The following is a 21,185-nucleotide window of genomic DNA, read 5'->3' on the forward strand; positions in this document are numbered from 1 at the left end:
AAATGCATAATGTACCCTAGGAGGATCAGGCCTGTGCCACTTGCCTTATTTTGGCCTGTTCTAATGCTGCATGTGATAGAGAAGTATCTGCCTGGGCTACTCGAGCATTCTTCAGGTAGGTTTCAGTTGGTTTGGATGTTGTTCCAAATATTATGCTCAGGATCACTACAGCCACTAAATACTTGTACAGTCTCTTTAACTTGCCACCTGAGTAAGCATTTTTTTTTAAATGAGCATAGACTATTAAGCTTGGTGAAATATATGTTGACACTAATTAAATCTCACTAGTCAAGGAAGACTTCTTGTTATTTGCCCTCCTGAATGTTTCCATGGGATGTGGTCCATGTGTAGAGAAAGTTATTCTAAAAGTATTTTAATCTGCTTTAAATTTACTTATCTATATTTGATGATTTTTCAGTTCATTGAAGCAGACTGTGTAGAGAGAGATAATGTCTTTAATCAGAGCAATTCAGTTGGAAAAAGAACAGACAAATTTTGAACCACCGAGTCATTATTTGGATTGGTAATAGAAAATAAATTGTTTAAGACTAAATACAACACAAACACTAATGTTCATTTTAGCAGATAACCTGAAAGGTAATGTACTTGTTGACTACAGAACTGATAGAAAATCTCAACAGATCAGAACGCTGATACTGTACTGAAAAATATCAAGCAGTTTGTAATTCTGTAATAGAGAAAAGTTAGGTGAAGTATTGTCATACAACGTCTCTTACATATCTTGGTACTTACAATGCAGTGTATTTAAAAGTATATATTTCTAGGTTGTTCTTTTGAATAACCTTTTGAACTGCTTTGTCTCCTTGAGGATTGATTTAGAGCTAACGGTTTTGTGCTGAATATTCTCCCACTAGCAGTTCAGTATTTTCATCCTTTGTGTGTTTTGATAAAATATATGCCTTCATTCTTGTGTAGCTGTGTTTTCTTTTACAAGTACAAAATCAGGAAAAGCGTCTGATCAGGTTGCTTGCAAGATATTGCAAGTTTATTGAAGATTACAAGTACATTGCAAGTATGTTGAAGATTACATCTTCAAGTATATTGCATCCTGGGAAATGTATGAAGGATCCAAGAATTAGGACTGTACTGTTGTAGTTATTTCTTCTGGCTTTGTGTTGTCAAGTAGATACTTCAGCTGCAAAGTTTCTAGTGCTAAGGGAAGGCTAGTGCTGTTAATCGAAGATTCACTTTAATTTAAGGCGGTATCATCTTTAATTAGCAGAGGGATGATCCACTGGTTTGGAGGCCATATAATACTCAAGTAACACTTAATTGGAGTGAGATGAATAGAAATGACTTGTGGACTATAGAAGAATGAGCTTGGGTTACCTCAGCTGTTTCCTTTCTATTTCTACATACAAGCAAAACCTTAAAAAGATAGCAAAGCAGAAATAACTTAATTGTCCGTTTACTATGAAGTTACATATAGTAATGCTTTTCATATAATGTGCATTCCATTAGTTTTATTTTCATGTGTTAAAATGAGTATCATGACTGTTTCTTCAGAGTTACATTGGTATTTTGTAGTTTGTTTTACAAGAACTACTAACTTGCAGCTAGTTTTCCAATATATGAAAATTAAACAGGCTATGTATAAAAGTGAGAGAAACCTTTTTTCTGTGCACACGAACTTTAGGTATGGTGGAGAGGCACAAATGAGATTTCCATCAGCGATTCCTCCTCCAAGCAATGTTGGACCTATTTTGTGTTCTCCCATTCCTCCTGGTGAGTAGCAAGCATTCTATGACCTTAGGTAGTACTTATTTTTTCCTTTAAATATTGTCTTCTTATTGTTCCTGTGTTGAAGATCAGTTGTTTATTTCATGTCCATAGCAGAATATCTTCTTACATTATGAAACAGTTCAACACTTTCAGAATTCTTACTAGTAAGAATACTGACTATTTATCATGCACCAGTGACATCACTTCCTAAGCCTGATGGTGTGGCATAATAGCAGTGTATGCAGGAGCAGGAGTTTAAAAGGACAAGTGTGGGAAGAACAGGGGCTAGGAGCAGATTGAGAGGGAAGGAAGGTGTGGGAGAAATGCTGAAAAGTTCTCTGTTTGCTGAAGTTTACTCTTTCAAGAAATAATTCTATTCTTCCTAAGTCCGAATATTCACTGGTTTGTTGGTTTAAAAAAAAAAAAAGTTTTAAATTCTCTGCAGTCAAGAAGGATATTGTCAGAGTGCATTTTTATTTTATTTAGGTGATCGGTTCATGTGGAATATGATAATGTTCTTTTGCTACTACTTACTCTGTTTGTTCCAAGGGTAAAGAACTGTCGTGTGAAATAAAGATTCTGATACTGCAAATGACTCATGCAGCAGGTCAAAACAGTGCTAATAGAATGTTTTTGAAACATCTTGAAACTTGTATGTGAAACTACCTTGCAATATTGTCAGTTCTTTGAGGCCCCCTGTGTTCTTACTGTTGAAAGTCCAGTCATTCGGTTGCATGCATCTATTCTGCCAACTGTGCCTTGTTAGATACAAAGGAGAATGTGCTTTCAAAATGGAATGGGATTTGTTAGTGAAGAACTTTGTGCTGTAGTGTGTTGCAAAGCTGAGAGAATTGTAGTGAACAAGACAAGAAGGACTGATTCTTCCATGCCAGTTTTTCAAGGTGCCAGATTTCATGCCCTTTCCATGCTGATGGGGCATGGATATTTTTGTAGGTGGTCACATTTGTTCATCATATTCTAAGACACCTAGGTATTAATTTGCAGAAGACTTGAGTATGCTTAGTTGAATCTGAGACCAGACTCACTCACAGTCTTAACCTGAATGTCCCAAGTAGTACTGCTGCTGGTGTGTTCAACTACCCTATGTAAGAATTAAGAGTAATGAAAACAGTGTCTTCCCAGATGTGTGCTTCAAAAGTGAAATTGATGTTCATGGAAAAGATCAAAGTGAGTGCTTTCAGAGTGGGTGCCTGTATCGGGAATAGGGGCAGTCAGAAGATGAAAAACAAGAAAAAGCATGTGAACAGTATTAATATACATACAGGGAACAGGCTGTGTGCAGCAAATGCTGTGTGAATGCTGAAAACAAAAATGCTTACAAACAGCTATTGAAAGAGTCGTATCTATTTGGCTCACATAAGGAGTGCTGGTTTCAGCACAAATTAGTGCTGTTTTGTATTTAATTAAATAAAAGCTGTTGGAATGGATTTGCGGAAGGGTCCTGTAAAGTCTGTGTTTAGTATTATGTTTTGACAACTTAGCATAGTGTTTTTTGGGGCTGTGTTTTGTTGTTTTTTTTTTCAAAAAAAAACTTAGATTTCTCTTTTGGTTTTTCTTTTTAGTTTCCCCATTGACTGTTGATAGTCCTTTTCCTAGTCCTAGCTTATTGGCAGCACCTGGGGCAGGTAACCATTACTCTTCCTTTTCAACTACACTTCTATTATTGTACGCAGAATGATCAGTAACCTTTGTATACCTTTATCCTAGGTTTACAGTCTACTGGTATGTCAACTCCCATATTCCCTCCTGGGAATTCTGTATCTCACCCTGGCACATCCATTAGCAGTGGTATGATGGGTCCAGAGATTGTATTTTCTGGAAGACACAATGGCATCTGCATATACTTTGCTCGGATCATAGGGTAAGGTGTTCATGTGAAATAATCACTCCATTCATTTAATAATTTTCCCATCCTCTAATGCTTGTAAGTGATTAAATCAGTTCAATCTCAATAGGATGTAAGAATGAGATTATGAAAGTACATTTCTCTTCCATATTTTAAGCACCTTTTGATAGAGTAGACTCTCTTTACAGCTCTATTGATTGTTCTACATTCAGTGAATGGATAGGATGGGAAAGTTTTTTGGATACTGAGTGCGATATGCATAGCTCAGAAAATTTCTGTTTTATTTTTCAACCTTATGAACTTTATGGTTCTTACTCCTCCTATAGGATAAAACAGAAACACAGGGCTTATGGGATCAAAATCCTAACTTGAAGTCTTTCCTGTTACTAAGCTTTAAAGAGACTAAAGAAGGTTGTATTACTTTAATAGTGGGTTGTGTGTTACTGAACACTCCCAGCAAGAGTAGAATTCCTCATATGTTGGTTCATATCCCTCTCTATGCTTGTTTGCCTATATTATATTTCCAGAGAATAGTATTAGTCGATATATAAATTATTTGAGAGTATCAAACCTTATCTGATTAAATATTTAAAACTTTTGTTAATTGTCTGTACCTGTGCTATGCATAAATATGCAATTCTAACATTTCTTTTGAATGTTAACTTTTTATCTAAATCTTTAAGTTTGACTTTGAAGTAAAAGATACTGTTATTTCTTTAAGACAAATTTAGCAAATATGCAAGCTTGTGATGCTTTGGTTTTTAATACAATTTTTTTTTTGTATTGCAGAAATATCTGGGATGGCAGTATAGTAGTGGAGAAAATCTTCAAAAGTGGCAATCGAGAAGTTGTTGCAGTATGTAAAAGATAATGTTGTATTTTTAAAAGATTATTGTGGTATATCTCTCCAGCCCTTTATATTTGTGTTTGCAAATAGATAAGTTAAAAATGATAGCTGTCATTTTGATGTTTTGTTGTTGCTGTTGTTTTTTAAATTGTACTTGAGTGCTTAACTCTGGAGTAATTGTAGATTTTAATAAAATCTTTGTAAGTTACTATTTTGAATGTTGCCACAACCAATTGACAGTGGCCAGTTCCTTCTCTATTCAGTGAATTTATTTCTTTCATTTCTGCATATCCTATCCAGTCAAAGCCTAAGAATAAAATGCTTTGGCTGGTTAGGATAAACACTGCAGTTATGTAAGAACATAAAACAGTCTTCCAACACGTTCATCATTAATATCTTTACATTTCACTTTTCCTTCATAATCCAAGCATCAAAGTGTTTTCTGACTTTGGATGTTAATACAATCCTACACTGAGTAATTTCAGCAATGCAAAATTAACTGCTTCATAAACTTCTCCAGTTTTGAGGCAACTGAGAGACTCAGAAAGTCCACAGCAGTTACAGTCTGTGTCTTAGTGCTGCTCAATCATTCTAGTTCAGTGTTGAAAATAATAAAACACAGCTGATTTGATTATCAGGTACAACATTAGATACCACTTTCTTTGAATTTCTTCAGAGACTATTGTCTCTTCACTTGTCACCCCTCCCCTTTAAGTCTGTTATAAACAATGGCATTATGGTGATAATGTTATTATTGTGCTTTTTATTTGTTGTATGGTCTTTCATCTGTCTTTTTAGTGACTTTAATTTAAAAATTTAATTTTAAAATTGTAGACTTCCGAAAAAAGGTTTGGAAAGTCTAAACCCTTCTATAATGAAATTTGCTTTCTATTGCAGATAGAAAGCAGTGTTCCATCCCATGTGCTGGAATGTGTGCTACAAGAACTCAAAGGTTTACAAGAATTTCTAGATAGAAATTCTCAGTTTGCTACAGTAGGAGCTCTCGGAAACCCAAGGTATTGTTCACTGTATTAAATTCACAAGTGATGTTCAGTGTCCAGCTCTTGAAAAATTATCCCATGTTATCCCATGTGCATCTGTTCATTGCATGGAAGTAGTCTCCAGCTTCAACTATTTGGATGCTAACAACAAGATGTTAGATTTCATCTTTAAAATATTCTGTGTTTGTAGTAATAATATTTCCTTTTATTTTGGAATTGCAGTTTCAGTACACCAGCTAATCTGCAACAGAGGCTCTTAGGTTTCATGAGGCCTGATGGTGGAAGTTCTCAGCAAGTGCAACAAGAACTGCAGCGGAAGTATCATGGTACACAATTACTTTTGAATGGAAAGTATAAGGGAATAGTGCATCTTGAAGTACTCCTACCTGAGCACCTTGCTTTTCTTTCATACGATATCATATTGTTCCATCAGAACCAGTGCCCCAAAATGAAAACACGATCTAAACTAACAATGGCAAGAAGCTGCTGTCTCTTCACTTCTGGCATTGTCTTTCATTTTACTGAAACACTGAAAGTTTTAAAATTGCAACTTGTGAAAGCAGTTGATAAAAGTCATCTCTGTATTAAGAGAATCCAGATTTCTGCAGAGAAATATCTACTGGTTCTGAGCCACTGCAAAAGAGAAACTATATGTCTCAATTTAATAAGCTAAAGTATAAGAGATTGAACACAAAAGCACTTCTTTTATACAATTCTGTAAAGACACATCCTCCTTCTCCTATTTGGTACATTCAAATAGAAAACTAGATGTTTCTTTTTATACTCCCTTGTCTTCTTTTTTTTTTTATTTTAATGTTCTCCATGTTTCATCTCTTCATTTCAATTCTTAGTTATGGCATACCCATTTATATTTTCACTTGTTAACCAGTTCATTTTCATTTGTGAGACAAGTATATTGTCCTGTTAAAAAAAGTGCTCCAGTGCAAGTTCCCAAAGTTCCAATCACTGAAACCTCCACAAAACTTAGTTTAGTGGAATCAGTCCTGTCACATGATGTGATTGAATTTATGTTCTCTAATGTAGTTCTTGCTCAGTACTTGTAGAGGTGTATGCAAAGTTAAACATGGATGAGGTCCATGTGAGTATGATTCTGGTTTTTCAGTTCTGCCTTTTGTTTTGCACTGCTCACTTCAAACAGTGTAAATGTAATGTTAAAAAAAAAAAACAAACCAGCAACAAAGAGTTTTGTAGACATTTAATCATTTATTTTCATTTTTACACATTCCAAAGCTGATATGTAATTTTGGATTGCTTGATGCGATATAATTGTTTCTGCTTCTGAAAACAGAAGCAGACTGAAATGTAAGCACTCATAAGGAAAGACATGAAGTGTTGTAATTGTTGTCCACTCAAGTAACAAGTAGGCCTGCTATATTCAACTGTAATACATCTTACCAGATTTAAATGTTTCTTGTTCTTCATGTAGCAGTTTCTTTGAAACCTTTGCTTTAAAGACAGTGTACAGTGTTGACTGATGATTTAACTATAGTTGTTCTAAAAGTAAACACAAGCAATCTAACAGGAAGAAAATGTGTGGGTTTTTTTTTTTTTTTATTTCACATTCAATACATATAAAATTATACTTCTGAAAAACCAAGATAAAACTTGAGACTGATTTTGGAAATCCACTCACATGAAACTATACTTTTATCAGAAAAAAAAACATTTTTTCAAGGCACTTTCCTCCAAAGAGATGGACAGCCATAATCAAGAACAGAGACTAAAAACTTGAAAATTTAAGGAGACTTATTCTAAAACTTAAAAAAAAAAAAAAAATCAATATACTGACTCAAAATATGTACAGTATAGTTACTTACTGACTATCTCTTTGCTTTCTCAGCTGAGGCACAGTTAACCGAGAAGACTTCACTTCAAGGCATCCAGCAGCTGGTTCGCAAAACTTGTCAGGCATTGGCTTTATGGAAGTTGCTTTGTGAGCACCAATTCAGTGTTGTTGTAGGTGAGCTTCAGAAGGTACGACCTGAATCATGTGATTTTTATTTGTTCATACTTAATAAGCTTCCTGTTGCTGCTTAGATATTTCCAAAAGTGCATTGCTTTAACTCATTAAGAGGCAGGTTACGAATTTTAAATTGCATAGAGATTTTTATTCAGGTTGCTACTGTTTATTTTTAGGAAACAGCCATTCAGTTTTGATCTCATCACCCAATTTTAGCAAATTGGAAGCATTGCTAGCAATAGATTCAGTTTTATTTTGTTGCGAGTTAATAATTACTCTGTTTCATAAATTATAATATTGTTCTAAATTTATAGTTTTATAAAGTTTTCTCTTTGAACACATTGTGGAAGATGTGCTGTGAAAGAGATAGGCTAATGTTATGTAACCTAGAGGAATTAACTCTTTGCATTACTGTTAGTAGACTTTGGAGAGACTAGTAGATTAGTGGAGAGCAGTAGTGTTGTAGAGGCTTCATACTGCACTTTTGCATAAGCAGAGGTCTAGAATCTATCACAGAACAGCTGAAGGAGGAAGAAACCACTGGAGATGCCTGCCTTCTCCTGCTCTGAGCAAGGTCTACTCTAGACTAGGTTGTCCAGAAATATGTCTAGTCAGATTTTGGATGGAAACTTTGCAACTGCTCTGGGCAACCTATTCCAGTCTTCAACCATTCTTAAAAAAAAGGAAAAAATAGTTTTAATTTCTGGTGTTTTGACATTTGGCATTGTATCTTGTTCTGTTGCTGAGCACCACTGCAAAAAGTCTAGTTCTGTCTCCTTGACACCCTCCCAACCAATTATTTATGAACATTAGTAAGATCCCCCTCTGCCCAACCTAACACTTCTGTCCTTCTGCCTGAACAAAACCATTTTTTTTCAGTCTGTCCTTGTATTGCAGTTGGACAGATCAATACAATGGGAAAGGCATTACAACAAAGGTGTGATGATGGAAGGACTGACATGACAGAAAGGTGCTATAACAGAAGGGGAAAAGACTGTTCACCCATATCAGAAGATTTTGGTTCACAGGGGAAAGCTTCACCAAGGAGGGATTTCCAGAAAGAGATCCTTCCTCTGTGTCAGTCAGCACTTAAATGAACTCTAGAAAGGTGTAGCCAGGTTTCACCCCTTCTGGTCACACAGCTGAATTGCTCCCAGGGCTGATCAGGTCCTTTCCCCAGGAGCTCAATCAGTGGTTCAGGCCGTGACTCAACAGTTCCCATATACCCTATTTGCAGGAAAGGCAACTTACAGAACTGTTGGTTCTACTGCTGTGTTGAATTTGCATCCAATCCCTGATGAAATTAATTATTTTAATATAGGGCATTCAGTCCTAGCAAGTCATAGAAGAATTGGTTATTTCAAGTTGTATTCTTTATCACTAAAAAGAGCAATTTTTGAATTTTATGAATGCACAGATGTTGAAGCTGTTCACACTGCTGTCTTTGGGTTGTAGCACAATTTCTAACACAGACAGCTTTTCTCTTATCTTGGACAAGGAACTAGTTGCTTAACAAATAAAACCTTTTTGTTTTTGTAAAGTATTTTCATGTTTGTGATCATCAGTAGACACTAGTGGCAGCTAGCTAGCTCTATTTGAGCAAATATTCCTAATAATTTTTATAAAATGAATAAATTATGTAACTTATAAAAAGGCATAGAGTCTAGATTTTATGCACTTTCAAAATATTCCATCTCATTCATTCATGAACATACTCAGATTGTTTCTGTTATTGAAAACTGATGTTCTTGCTTTATAGTGTTCTGACTGTGTCCTATGAAGTTGGAGAACAATTAATAACTTTCTTACAAAGAACTGAAATAGATATGGCACATTGTGTAGACTACAGGTAGTCATACAGAGTTCTCACTATCCTTTCACATCCAATAATCTAGTGTTTTCATTTATAGAGCTTTCTCTAGTACTTTCCACTTTGCTACATATGCTTTGTTTAAAATAATGTATTTCCCCGCTATGCACTTCAGTCACTATGTTTACTTAAGTGAAAATAGTTTACTGTAACATTTTTGCATTCCAAACAACATAAAAGTATTGGTGAAATAATGAAATGCTGTCTGTCTTCAGGAACTTCAAGAACATCTAAAGATGACTGCTTTCAAAGACTTGGTAATTAGAGACAAAGAGTTGACTGGAGCACTCATTGCTTCTCTTATAAACTGTTACATCAGAGATAATGCTGCTGTTGATGGCATAAGCGCCCATTTGCAAGACATCTGTCCCCTTCTCTATAGTACTGATGATGCTGTCTGTTCCAAGGTAAGCCCACCTTAGACATTTTGCAGCACCAAAACACATTATTAGAGTGTATTAGAGCACAAGTGCATCTTCATCAAGTTTACCAGTGACTCTAAGCTGAGTGAGGCGGTTGACAAACTGGAGGTAAGGAATTCCGTCCAGCCTGTGCAAACCTCAGCAAGGCCATGTGCAAAGTCCTGCACCTGGGTTAAGGAAATCCCAAGTACGAATATGGGCTGGGCAATGAGTGGATAGAGACTAGACTTGCGGAGAAGATTTTGGGAGGATACTGGTGGATGGATGCCCTGACAGGAGCTGGTAACATGCAGTTGCAGCCCAGAAAGCCAACTGCATCCTGGGACACATTAAAAAAGGTATGGCTGGCAAGTCAATGGAAGCGTTCCTGCATCTCATATGAGTCCTCACCAGCAGTAGTGTGCTCTACTCTGGGGCCCGCAATATAAGAAGAATATGAACTTTTGGTGAGTCCAGAGGTGAGCCATGAAGCTTACCAGAGGGTTGGAGACCCTCTCCTATGAAAACAGTCTAAGAGTTGGGATTGTTCAGCCTGTAGAAGAGAAGGCTCTGGGGAGATTTTAGAGCAGCCTTCCAGTACTTAAAGAGAGCCTTCAAGAAAGATGGCTACAAACTTCATTATAGCAATAGGAGTAGGTATAATGGTCTTAAACTAAAAAAGGATAGGTTTAGATTAGGCATTACGAAGAAATTCTTACCCCCCCATGGCAGAGAGGCTGGAACTAGATGATCTTTGAGATCTCTTCCAGGCCTAACCGTTCCACAATCCTGTGATTCAGATCAGATAACTTGGGCATTTTGTGAATACCTTGCACTCAAGTGATTTCAAGAGCATAAGAACTAATCTCTTGTTGATCGATGCTGAAAGCTATGTGAATTCTAGTTCAAAGTTCTTGCAGTTATTTGTAGGCTCCATAAGGTCTCTAGCTTCATTGTGATGCGTAAGTCTTTCTGAAATTGGTAATATATATCTTATTCCAGCCTTTCCTCAGCATAGTTTTTTACCTAGTTCTGTGGAATTTGTAGAAGGATTATTATCTTGAAGAACTCTTATTTGAAGCTCTTCCAACTAAATTCAGCAAAAGTATCTGTTGAGAGCAGAGGGGAAATGGTTAAATCTTATCTTCACAAGTATCCAGTCTAGAAAGTGCTTGTCTCTAATGCAGTTGCATAGTCCTTATGCTGGAAACTTGCTATTATGTACTAACAAGAGGAACTGTTTTTGAGAGTTTTGTTTGTTTTTTCTTGATTCAACTTTGAGTCTTGTCATAGTAACTCACTAACTCAGTTATGTGAATAGTTTCCATTTTCCCCTCATTTGTATGTAGGCAAATGAATTGCTTCAGCGGTCTCGACAGGCTCAAAACAAACTGGAAAAAGAGAAAATGCTAAGAGAGTCACTGAAAGAATACCAAAAGATCAGCAATCAAGTAGACCTTGCTAATGTTTGTGCACAATATAGGCAAGGTAAGAGGCAATCACTGATCTTTTTCTGCTAACTAGTTTCTGTTGTATCATTTTACACCATCTTCTTTTATTTTTGTTTTTTTAACTTCTAAATAATCCTACAATGTTTTCTGATTACTTCCCAGTAACTTTCATAATTATCTCTCTCAACCTGTTATTTTTAAAGCTGTTCTAGGCTTTACCTGCAAATGAAAAAGGAAAGCATCGGTTCCTGTATTGTACAACTGTTCCTCTGTGTACACCTGTTTTAAGCATGGTGTGTGAAGTAGTAATTTCTGATACAGAATTTTATAACGTGATAGTATTATAGAGTAGATAGTATTATAGAGTATAGAGAATCTGATTGAGTAGAATGCAGTAACAGCCAGCATAAAGAAAGCATTCCCATCCACTGACTTCACAGTGCAGTTTGCTTTTGTTCCATGTCTGTGGTAATAATGTTTTTAGCAAAATTTTTTGACTGCAAGTAAGCAGAAAGTAAACTGTGATATTTTTGCATATGAAGTTTAAAACCAGACATACTGCTTGAAAGATGGTTCTGAATCTTGTTTTGTCTAGCAGAAGCTAATGCAGTATTTAAATGCAGATATCACTCTTTTAACAGTCAAGATTTCAGCTTCTGCTCTGTAAATATATAACTTCAGACTTGCATGAAATCCCATAAGTTAGATATGGGCATAAATCTTTCTGAGATCTGTATCTTAGAGTGAATATCTCTGATCATTCATGTTCAGAGATATTTTGCAATAAAAAGGGGTAGTATTTGACATCACTTACTTGTCATAAATTTAACACAGTAATTTCTAGGGTATTTTTTGTTTAATTTTATTTTAAATTGTAGTGCGTTTCTATGAGGGAGTAGTAGAGCTGTCTCTTACTGCTGCTGAGAAGAAAGATCCCCAAGGTCTTGGCCTTCATTTCTATAAAAATGGAGAACCAGAGGAAGATGCTGTTGGACTCCAGGCTTTTCAAGAGAGGCAAGTTTTCAGGATACCTTCTTAGCATTTTTGTAGGGGCCTTGATTTCAATTAACTAGAAATTAGTCCCTTTGGTGAAAGCATTGAGGGTAATGACAAGCAAGCATTTTAGAATAATATACACAATATAGATGGTTTTGCCCAACATACTTTCCTAGGTTATCATTAATTTGGCAACAGCTTAGTTTGAAACAGGATAAACTGATACATACAGAAAACATTGTGATCTGATCGTTACAGAAGTATTCATTAGAAAGATGACTTGAGACCAAACTAGATTTTGTGAAGTACCTGATAATATCCAACTCTTTATTTTAGTAATGATGTCTACAAAGGCATGCAATAATGAAATTTAGAAGGTAGTTAAAATTGTGTGGCTTTAATTTTCTTTTGCTTTATTTACAGATTAAACAGTTACAAGTGTATAACTGACACCCTTCAAGAGTTAGTGAATCAAAGTAAAGCTGCTCCCCAGTCTCCCAGTGTACCCAAAAAGCCAGGTCCTCCAGTCCTGTCATCTGACCCCAACATGCTAAGCAATGAAGAAGCAGGACACCATGTAAGAAATTGGGAAAAAAAAAAAAAAACTGCATAATAGAAAGCAGCGTGATTTTAAGTGTTTACCTGTATATTATCTATTAAAAAAAACAACAACCATATTTGGAATATTTTTGTGAAATAGATAAAAGTCAAGATTTATCATGTACTGGCTTATTTTAGAGCATTAAGAAAACTAATGATATGTAAGTAACATATGAAATGGAATGTTGTCACTTATATATTCAGTATTTGATGTAACATAATGTCTTCAGGAATAACAGATTTTGTCTTTTTTGTCCTTAGTTTGAACAAATGCTAAAGCTAGCTCAGCGTTCAACAGATGAACTCTTTAGTATTGCGCTTTACAACTGGTTGATACAAGTTGACTTGGCTGACAAACTGCTACAGGTGAGCTTTATTCAGGGAATAATCTGTTGGATGGTCCACTGAATAGACAATTTCATTGTAATAATCCAGATGCTTTAGAAGAGCGAGCAAGAAGATAACTGTTGTCTCTGTAATCTTTTCAGGTGACTGCCCCCTTTTTGGAACCTTACCTTGTTAGGATGACCAAGATTGACCAAAACAAAGTCCATTATATGGATTTACTGTGGAGATACTTTGAAAAGAACAGAAATTTTAGTAACGCAGCCAGAGTCTTGGCTAAATTAGCTGACCTACATAGGTATGGATCATGTGGGATTTATTTAATATACTGATGTAATTGAAAAAATAAAAAAAAAATTAAAGCCAAGGCCAATGCCTTTTTTAATCCATTTGCTCTTTAAAAAAAAAAATCTAAATTAATGGAATAGTTAGCTTTTGACCCATGTCTTTTTTGCAAAAAAACATACGTTAACTTACAACATATTTCCTGTTTTAAGTATGGTGTGTGAAGTAGTAATTTCTGATGCAGAATTTTATAGTGCGATAGTGTAAGTATAGAGCAGCTGATTGAGAAGTACGCAATAACTGCCAGCATAAAGAAAGTGTTAAAATGGTTCAAGTAAAATTTTTTGCATGACTCAGTAAAATGAGAAATGAGTGATAGCTAACTTCCAGGTCTAGTTAGAATATAATTAACTCTGATAATTTTATTAGGTACTCATTTTGTATTATAATATTTGTTTTACAGCACGGAAATTTCTCTTCAGCAGCGTCTTGAATACATTGCACGTGCTATTTTGAGTGCCAAAAGTTCCACTGCCATATCCTCTATAGCTGCAGATGGGGAATTCTTACATGAATTAGAAGAGAAAATGGATGTAAGACAATTTATTTTAGCTATACTTTCTTTGTATTATTGCATTTGGTCTCACTAGCACATGGCATTTATTTTTTGACCAAATCTGCCAAAACTGTTTTCTGTACTTTACTCCCAATGTGATTAAATTAAGCAGTTTATATTCTGACATAAGACAGTAACACATCTATATTTAATTAAGGTGAAGTTAATACTGAGTGTTTTCTTCAGATTTGATTATTTTAATCCAATCTTGAAATTGTTTCTATGCAAGGTTGCAAGGATCCAGCTTCAAATACAAGAAACGTTACATCGGCAGTATTCCCATCATTCTTCAGTGCAAGATGCAATCTCCCAGCTTGATGCTGAGCTGATGGATATAACAAAGGTAGTTAGAAATTTCTCTGAATGTCAGTATGTCATATTTGGGGACTAAGTGGGAATACTCTGCAAAGAATGATCTAATGCTGAGCAGAAAATGTGAGAGATAGTTAGGCATTTCTGGTCTCAGAATGCCTATATTAGACTTTCTCTTTTTGATATTTCTTCAGTCTTCTGTACTTCAATTTCTTCCATGTGTTTTTTCTTCTTTAAGCTTCAGAGTTCTTGATTTATTGGAGCATCATATTGGAAAACAGCATTCTTAATTGTATTTTCGTGGAAAAATAAGGATTATATTTAAGAAGTTAAACTACTTATACTAAATGAAAAATCATTTTAATGTTGCATTTGACAACAGTTAATTAAAGTACGCCGTTTCTATATACACCATATGTCTACCATATAAGAAATGGAAAAATTGATTTTAAAAAATTTCAAGTTTTCTCATTACTCTACTTGAAATGACAAACTTGGTCTCTTTTTTTTTTTTTTTTTTTCTTCAGCTTTATGGAGAATTTGCTGACCCTTTTAAGCTCTCAGAGTGTAAGCTTGCAATTATACATTGTGCAGGTCATTCTGATCCGATCCTAGTGCAAACTCTCTGGCAGGAAATCATTGAGAAAGGTAAGTCTTGATGGACCAAGACTGGTATAAGCTAGAATTATAGGAAAACAGTATAATTAAAGCTTTTAAGACTGATTAAGTGTTGATACTGGTACATCTTTTCTGGAATATTCTTTAACATATTTGATAGGCATAATTCATTAAAGTTTATACCTTTGGTTTGAATGCAAAAAGGATATAGGTTGAAACATATTGCATTAGTGGCTTGAATGATCAATTCCAGACATTAAAATGTTGTTCCATCTTAACATTTTCTAAGTTCCCATTATGTATGGAATTCAGCATAACTGTGAAATTTTATCTAAAGGTTTCAGTAATAGGAAATTCTAATTAAAATGTTAAGTGGCAAAAAATGGCAAGAACTAAAGAATTTTAGGGGAATTCAGTGTTTTTATAACAGTGGTAGCAGTGTTTTTTTCATCTATGTGTAGAGTAGCAGAGTACTGGCCACTATTTGGCAAGCCTGGCCATTCACATGTGATAATCTGTCTCCATCTGTGCCATGAGTGCATAATTTGCTCTTCTCCCTCCCCCCCTTTTTTTTCCTTGGGTTTTATACCAAGGTTGCCACTGAGCAAACAACACTGGCAGTGATTTGAGAAAAAAGCTATACATTTTGGATTTTGTTTTGTTTTTTCTTTTTTTTAAGTAGAATTGTATGGAACTTCAAAGAAGCATAGAAATATCTGAAAATACACGCATTCATCCTTTCACTTAAGTATGCTGACATTGCTTTGACAAATATAGCATAGTATTTTTGCAGTGCTGAAATAAATCTAAGTATCTCAGTATGGTTATCCATAACGTGGAACTTCTTATTTTTCTGAACATCTCATTAATTTTTTTTTTTCTTTCAGAGTTGAGTGACAGTGTGTCTCTGAGCCCTGCTGACAGAATGCAAGCACTTAGTCTAAAGATGGCATTGCTTGGAAAGATATATGCTGGCACACCTCGTTACTTTCCTTTAGGCAAGTGGTTTAGCCTGCATGGCGTATAAATATATGTATTACTTGAATGGGTCTCAAATTTTTCTGGCCTTTAAGAAGGCTGTAACATAAGAAATTTCAGTCTTTTTTTTTTTTTTTTTTTAAATCTTATGAACAGAAAAAATGCTGATAATTTTGTTCCTTCCAGTGCTTGTAATACTTAATTGACATATTTTGTTGCGAAATTTTTCCCCATATCTGGTGAAGCAATGCATTATTTCAACCAGTAGTAGTAATGGAGCTGATCTTCATGGTAGTTAGGTGGTGCCTTTCCTTTTTATCCAAGAAATTAGAAGCAAAAGCATTGTTCACTGTTATGGTAACTTTGATGAGGGACTGAGAAGAGGGAGGTAAGATGAGAAGTAGAAATTGTTGCCTCTAACCTTGTAAATACAGTATAATTGTGTGTTTGTAAAACCATTATGAGTTTTACAGTTGTAGTTTTTCCTAAATTTGAGCAGATTTTACAAGTTTTTATGATGAATTGGAAGTAAATGAAGCTTAGGTGGCAGCGACAGTTTGATTTGGATGGCTATGTAAATCACAAAGTAATTAAGTATGTTTGTATCAGAGTACCAAGTCAAAATGTGCACTTACGCATGTAATAAGATCTTAGGCCACCACATTTGTCTGCTGTCTGTTGAAGCATCTGTTGTTGACTGCAGAGGCAAATTCAGAATCAGAATTCAGAGGATCTCTGAATCTTTTGGAGGTTCTTTCTGCTTCTGAGATGCTCGGGCACTCTGACAACGTGGTATTACATAAAAATCGGGAAACTATCTTACTACAGGTTTTTTTACAGTATCAGGTTATTATTACTGATGCCTAAACGTGATAAAGATGTTTAGTTTTGCATATAAAGCTAACTATGCTAGCAAATGGTAATATGTTTTGTGCTAAAGAAAAAGTTGACGAACTTCTCTTAATAACATAGTTTGGTATCAGAATTATAATAAAGAGTTCAGTCTGAATAATTCCTCTCATGCATTGCTGATAGCTTAAAACCATCTTTGGAGGTAGTTAGGAATTACATATCCTTGTACAGATGGGAGGAAACTTGTATATGTCACAGGTGAAAGTTGCCAACAAGGATGCAAAAGACAGAAAATCAGACTTGGAGCTACTAACTTTTGAATGACCTTTTTGCTAGACTGCCACTAACACTTTGGAGTCTAAGTATCCCATTTTATTTTTTCCTCCAGATTTTTTAGTGCAGTTTCTAGAGCAACAAGTTTGTGCTTTGAACTGGGATGTAGGTTTTGTAACATACACCATGCAAGAAATCGGCGTGCCACTGCCAAGGCTGCTTGAAGTATATGACCAGTTGTTTAAAGCACGGGTAAGGAAAATAGCCACACACATAAAATAAATAGTTCAGTGACTGTCAAAGTCTAACTCTGGCAGAAAACATAAAATAGTATTAGGTATGATTATATCAAAATATCAGTTTCATAGCTTTTGTTACGTGTTTTTCAAAGACTTCTAGAGCTGCTTTTCATCTGTTGATTTTATACACTTCAGCTCTGTATAAGGTGCATATATAAGGTATAAGAAAAATTGTTTAGTTTTTGTCAATATTTTACTTCACCTAAATCTGATTTAGAATTAAGTAGAATTGTTATGCTGCAGAAGGAATGCCAAATTTTGAATATATTAATTTCATTTCTTTCCTACTCATGACTAAAATTTGCTGTGTCATCAATATAGTCAGTGCAATAGGCATAATTAACAGAGACTTTTATTTTTAAATTTTGCTTTTTAAAACAAGTTTTCTGAATTAAAACATTGAATGATTTCTTTTCATGTGGTTCCTTAAAGTAAGGAATGCAAAACTTTGTAAAATCTCTTAACTTTACAGAATCCTAGGTATTGGAAAGCTGAGTTAAATTTCTGTAAGTTTTTAGTATTCAAACTTCAAAACAGTCCTCAAAATACAGATTTAATGTCGGTTAAGGTAGAAGTCCCACTTACCTTTGATTTTTGTTACAGTGAATGAATATCAAAGCTAACTATTTGTTTGTTTTTTTCATTAATATTCATCTTAACAGTTTGCAATCTCTTTTAGGACCCCTACTGGAATAGAATGAAAAAGCCCTTGCATCTTTTGGAGTGTATTCATGTATTACTGTCAGGATATGTACAAGATCCAAGCAGAGTACTCATGAGGTAAAAAGAGCAGTTATATCCTATTGAAGTATACAATAAAATATATAAAATATCCTAAGGTATGGCACTTCAGTTATTTCCAAAGCTTTTCTTCTTTTCTTCTGGGTGAATTTTTAGTGTTTGTTTTCAGATAGTAATTTCCAAGACTCCTAATTTTTTATCAGCTAGCGAGAGCTTGTAGGTCTTCCCTATAAAACTGACTCAATAAAAATTATTTTCTCCGTGGCAGATTCTGGAGAAAGTGGCAGTATGATTTTGTAAAATTTTTGGCAATGTATTTTAAGAAGCACTACAGACAAATTGGAGGGAATCTGGAAATAGTGTGGAAAAGTGAAAAATAGGTCTTTTTTTTTTTTTTTTTTTTGAATGAAACGGTGTAATGTTTCTTGAAGAAAGACTGGAAGAACCAGATTTTGTATCCTGGAGAAGACTAAACATGGGTATAAATCTTCCCAAATTGTTTTTAAAACGCTGGTGATTAATCATTCTCCAAGACTAAAATTTAGCTTTAAATTTGGTATTGGAAATAAGTGCTAACTAAAAGAGTATTAATGTACTTCAATAAATTTCATGTATCCTGTAGAATCTCTGTTTACAGAGTTTACAAAGTTACAGAGTAGAATTGTAGAATCTGTGTTTGCAGTTTTTATGAATGGACTGTAAAAAATTGTAATCTTGCCTCAGAAGAAAAGAGCAGTGTTAGACAATGTCATATTAACTCTTCTTAAGATCAGTTTGTAACTGTGTTTTGAAAAATACACATGCAAACATTCCCTGTTCAAATATCTAGTTTACCTGCCTTCCTTTTTTGGGCTTTCTATGATAAATATTCTTCCTCATTAGAATTTGTGAATATTATGAATATATATCAAATTTGATTCATTTATTCTGCCATTATAGCTGGCTTATAAGCACTAGACTTATAAAACCATTTCTTACAATAAAGAGCTAACTAATTAAAAGTAGCTGAAATGCCTTACTGATACATTATTCCATTAAAATGTTAGGCTTACTTTCTATTTTGGAAGAATTCTCATATCCAGAAACTGTTCCTCTGAGTTTTATGTTTTCTTCACAGGCGGCGATTCACAAACGTTTGCTTGGATGCTGTTAGCTGTTACCTGGTTGAACTTCAGTCTATGAGCCCAACACTAACAGTGCAGACTACCATTGGGAATTTTAAATCGCTACAGGCTAAGTTAGAAAGGCTTCACTGATTGACCAATACAGTAAAAATTGCACAGATAAAATGTACTGTGAAATGAAATTTCAGGTGTCTGCACTGAATCTCTGCAAGAACAAATGCTCATTGAATTTATAAGACAGTTGCATGTCCTGCCAATTATTGATTATGTGGCCTGCCTGTTAGTCTAAATGTACCTACAAATTGTGGAACAGGAATGTGGAAAATAGTTTCTTTTGCTACTACCACAATTTTTAATTACAGAAAAGCTCATTTTTTATACTATTGAAATAAAGTACATTGTATGTTTTTTCTCATGAAAATTAAAAATATTTGGAAAATATTTTCTTTTTTCTTTGTTTAACATAAGGTAATGGGGAAAAGCAAGAGGTATAATTTACTTCACAGCTGTTTTACAAGTAATAAAACAAATAACAACTGAAAAAGGCAAGAATATGATAGGTGTACGTGCTGGTGGAGTCAGTTTGTAAACACAGGTCAGGTCAAGGATTCAAACATAACTAGCTGGGCACTACTGGCAAGTCTTTCAATAAGAAAGATGCTCGTTGCTTCATTATTATCACTTTCATTATCACCTGTAAATAGTATGTTTGGGATAAAAGTGCAGAAATTAGCAACCAGATTCACACTGCAAGTGACAGGAAAGTATTAAAAACCTGTCACATCATTTTCCCTATTCCATTTTAATAAACATGTTTTGTCTGTTAAAAAGTAAAGAAATGACTTATACTTTCAGTATGTGCACACAAGCACCAAACTGACACATGTTCCTTAAAATGAGCGACATCTGTGCCTTATCTTGACTTCATGCTTCCTAACATTTAAAATTTCACTCTACAAATAAACTTATGTTATTTGTCCCTGGTTCGTTGCCATGAGTTGTATACATATCTGCTAATATAAACTGTATACCGTGCACAATAAGTTACCAGTTTATGTGGGTATTTTTTGCAAATAACTTTCTAATGCAAATAACTTTTGATGTAAATCAGAGGCAAGGGAGAAGGAAATACATTTGTCTATGCATGCAGAGTAGGTAATGCATTTTTTTTTCCCAGCACAATGAGTAATTGATATACATACCACAAGTGTTCAAAAACAGGAAAAAAAAAAAGTTGCAACTTAAGATATTCATTCACATACAGGTTAACTGTGACCTTTACTGCCAGCGTTACTGTAACCCAGCGTTTTGTTGAAAGCACAGCTGTTAAATGTCTTTAAAAACTGCCTGGTCCGTTTCAGTGGGTTTCTATAGACTGCACCCAGTAAAGCGTTACATAAATTAGGATAAGTCTGGGTTGGTTGTTTTTTTGTTGTTGTTTTTTTTTTTTTAATCTCTTATTAAACCAAAATAAAGATGAAGTCTTAATATGGGCTTTTCCAAGCCAGCATCAGTGTTGAAGTTCATTCAAAAAGTGTTTAAATAAAGGAACTGATTTCTCTAGTATAGTTGCCTTGGTCTGGTTGCAGTTCTGTTCGTACCCAAAGCAGTGATGCCTGATCCGTTTAACTTCTCGTGGTACACCGTCGTTCTGTAACCTGCTGCAATCCGCTATTCTGAGAATTGTGTCATCTTCTGTAATCTGATAGCTGTTTTCACACCTGGGCGGGACGAAGGGCTGAGAAGTGACACAAATCAGAGGCTTTTTTTCCAGTTACAGAATACAAATGCCTCCATAGCGACATGCTAGAGGAATTTCGAAGTGCATCAAGTGTCACCTTTGATATTTTTGCTGCATGTAACTTCAGTATAGAATCATAGGACCGTTAAGGTTGGAAACCGCTAAGATCACGTACTGCAGCCGTCAGCCCATCCAGCCGTGCACGCTTGCCGCGGCCCTCGGTGCCGCCGTTACTCCTGCCGAG

General features: G+C 35.0%; 1 protein-coding gene and 1 long non-coding RNA gene across 3 annotated transcripts in view; one reads left to right on the top strand and one right to left on the bottom strand.

Annotated features, from left to right (window-relative positions):
• NUP155 (nucleoporin 155) overlaps window positions 1–20,765 on the top strand; it is a 31,496-nt gene extending 10,731 nt beyond the window's left edge. Inside the window, exons 15-35 of one of the 2 annotated variants that reach the window (XM_031594525.2) lie at window positions 21–115; window positions 1,658–1,746; window positions 3,327–3,389; window positions 3,472–3,625; window positions 4,400–4,466; window positions 5,355–5,473; window positions 5,681–5,784; window positions 7,320–7,453; window positions 9,525–9,716; window positions 11,060–11,198; window positions 12,040–12,175; window positions 12,581–12,734; window positions 13,019–13,123; window positions 13,246–13,400; window positions 13,851–13,980; window positions 14,233–14,346; window positions 14,843–14,963; window positions 15,821–15,931; window positions 17,152–17,288; window positions 18,015–18,115; window positions 19,194–20,765. In XM_031594525.2, the coding sequence (XP_031450385.2) occupies window positions 21–115; window positions 1,658–1,746; window positions 3,327–3,389; window positions 3,472–3,625; window positions 4,400–4,466; window positions 5,355–5,473; window positions 5,681–5,784; window positions 7,320–7,453; window positions 9,525–9,716; window positions 11,060–11,198; window positions 12,040–12,175; window positions 12,581–12,734; window positions 13,019–13,123; window positions 13,246–13,400; window positions 13,851–13,980; window positions 14,233–14,346; window positions 14,843–14,963; window positions 15,821–15,931; window positions 17,152–17,288; window positions 18,015–18,115; window positions 19,194–19,332 (2,559 nt within the window). In that variant the 3' untranslated portion in view covers window positions 19,333–20,765. The remainder of the gene's footprint in view (window positions 1–20; window positions 116–1,657; window positions 1,747–3,326; window positions 3,390–3,471; window positions 3,626–4,399; window positions 4,467–5,354; window positions 5,474–5,680; window positions 5,785–7,319; window positions 7,454–9,524; window positions 9,717–11,059; window positions 11,199–12,039; window positions 12,176–12,580; window positions 12,735–13,018; window positions 13,124–13,245; window positions 13,401–13,850; window positions 13,981–14,232; window positions 14,347–14,842; window positions 14,964–15,820; window positions 15,932–17,151; window positions 17,289–18,014; window positions 18,116–19,193) is intronic. The other variant, XM_031594526.2, reaches the window with a different exon arrangement.
• Window positions 14,242–20,865, bottom strand: LOC116229808 (uncharacterized). The gene is made up of 3 exons (XR_016462032.1): window positions 20,774–20,865; window positions 16,547–16,692; window positions 14,242–14,328 (listed from the first exon to the last, which is right to left on the bottom strand). It is a non-coding gene; the product is annotated as an uncharacterized LOC116229808 (long non-coding RNA).
• Window positions 20,866–21,185: the final 320 nt, after the last annotated feature.

Source organism: Phasianus colchicus, chromosome Z, assembly GCF_987193195.1.
Source record: "Phasianus colchicus chromosome Z, bPhaCol1.hap1.1, whole genome shotgun sequence".
Lineage (NCBI taxonomy): Eukaryota > Metazoa > Chordata > Aves > Galliformes > Phasianidae > Phasianus > Phasianus colchicus.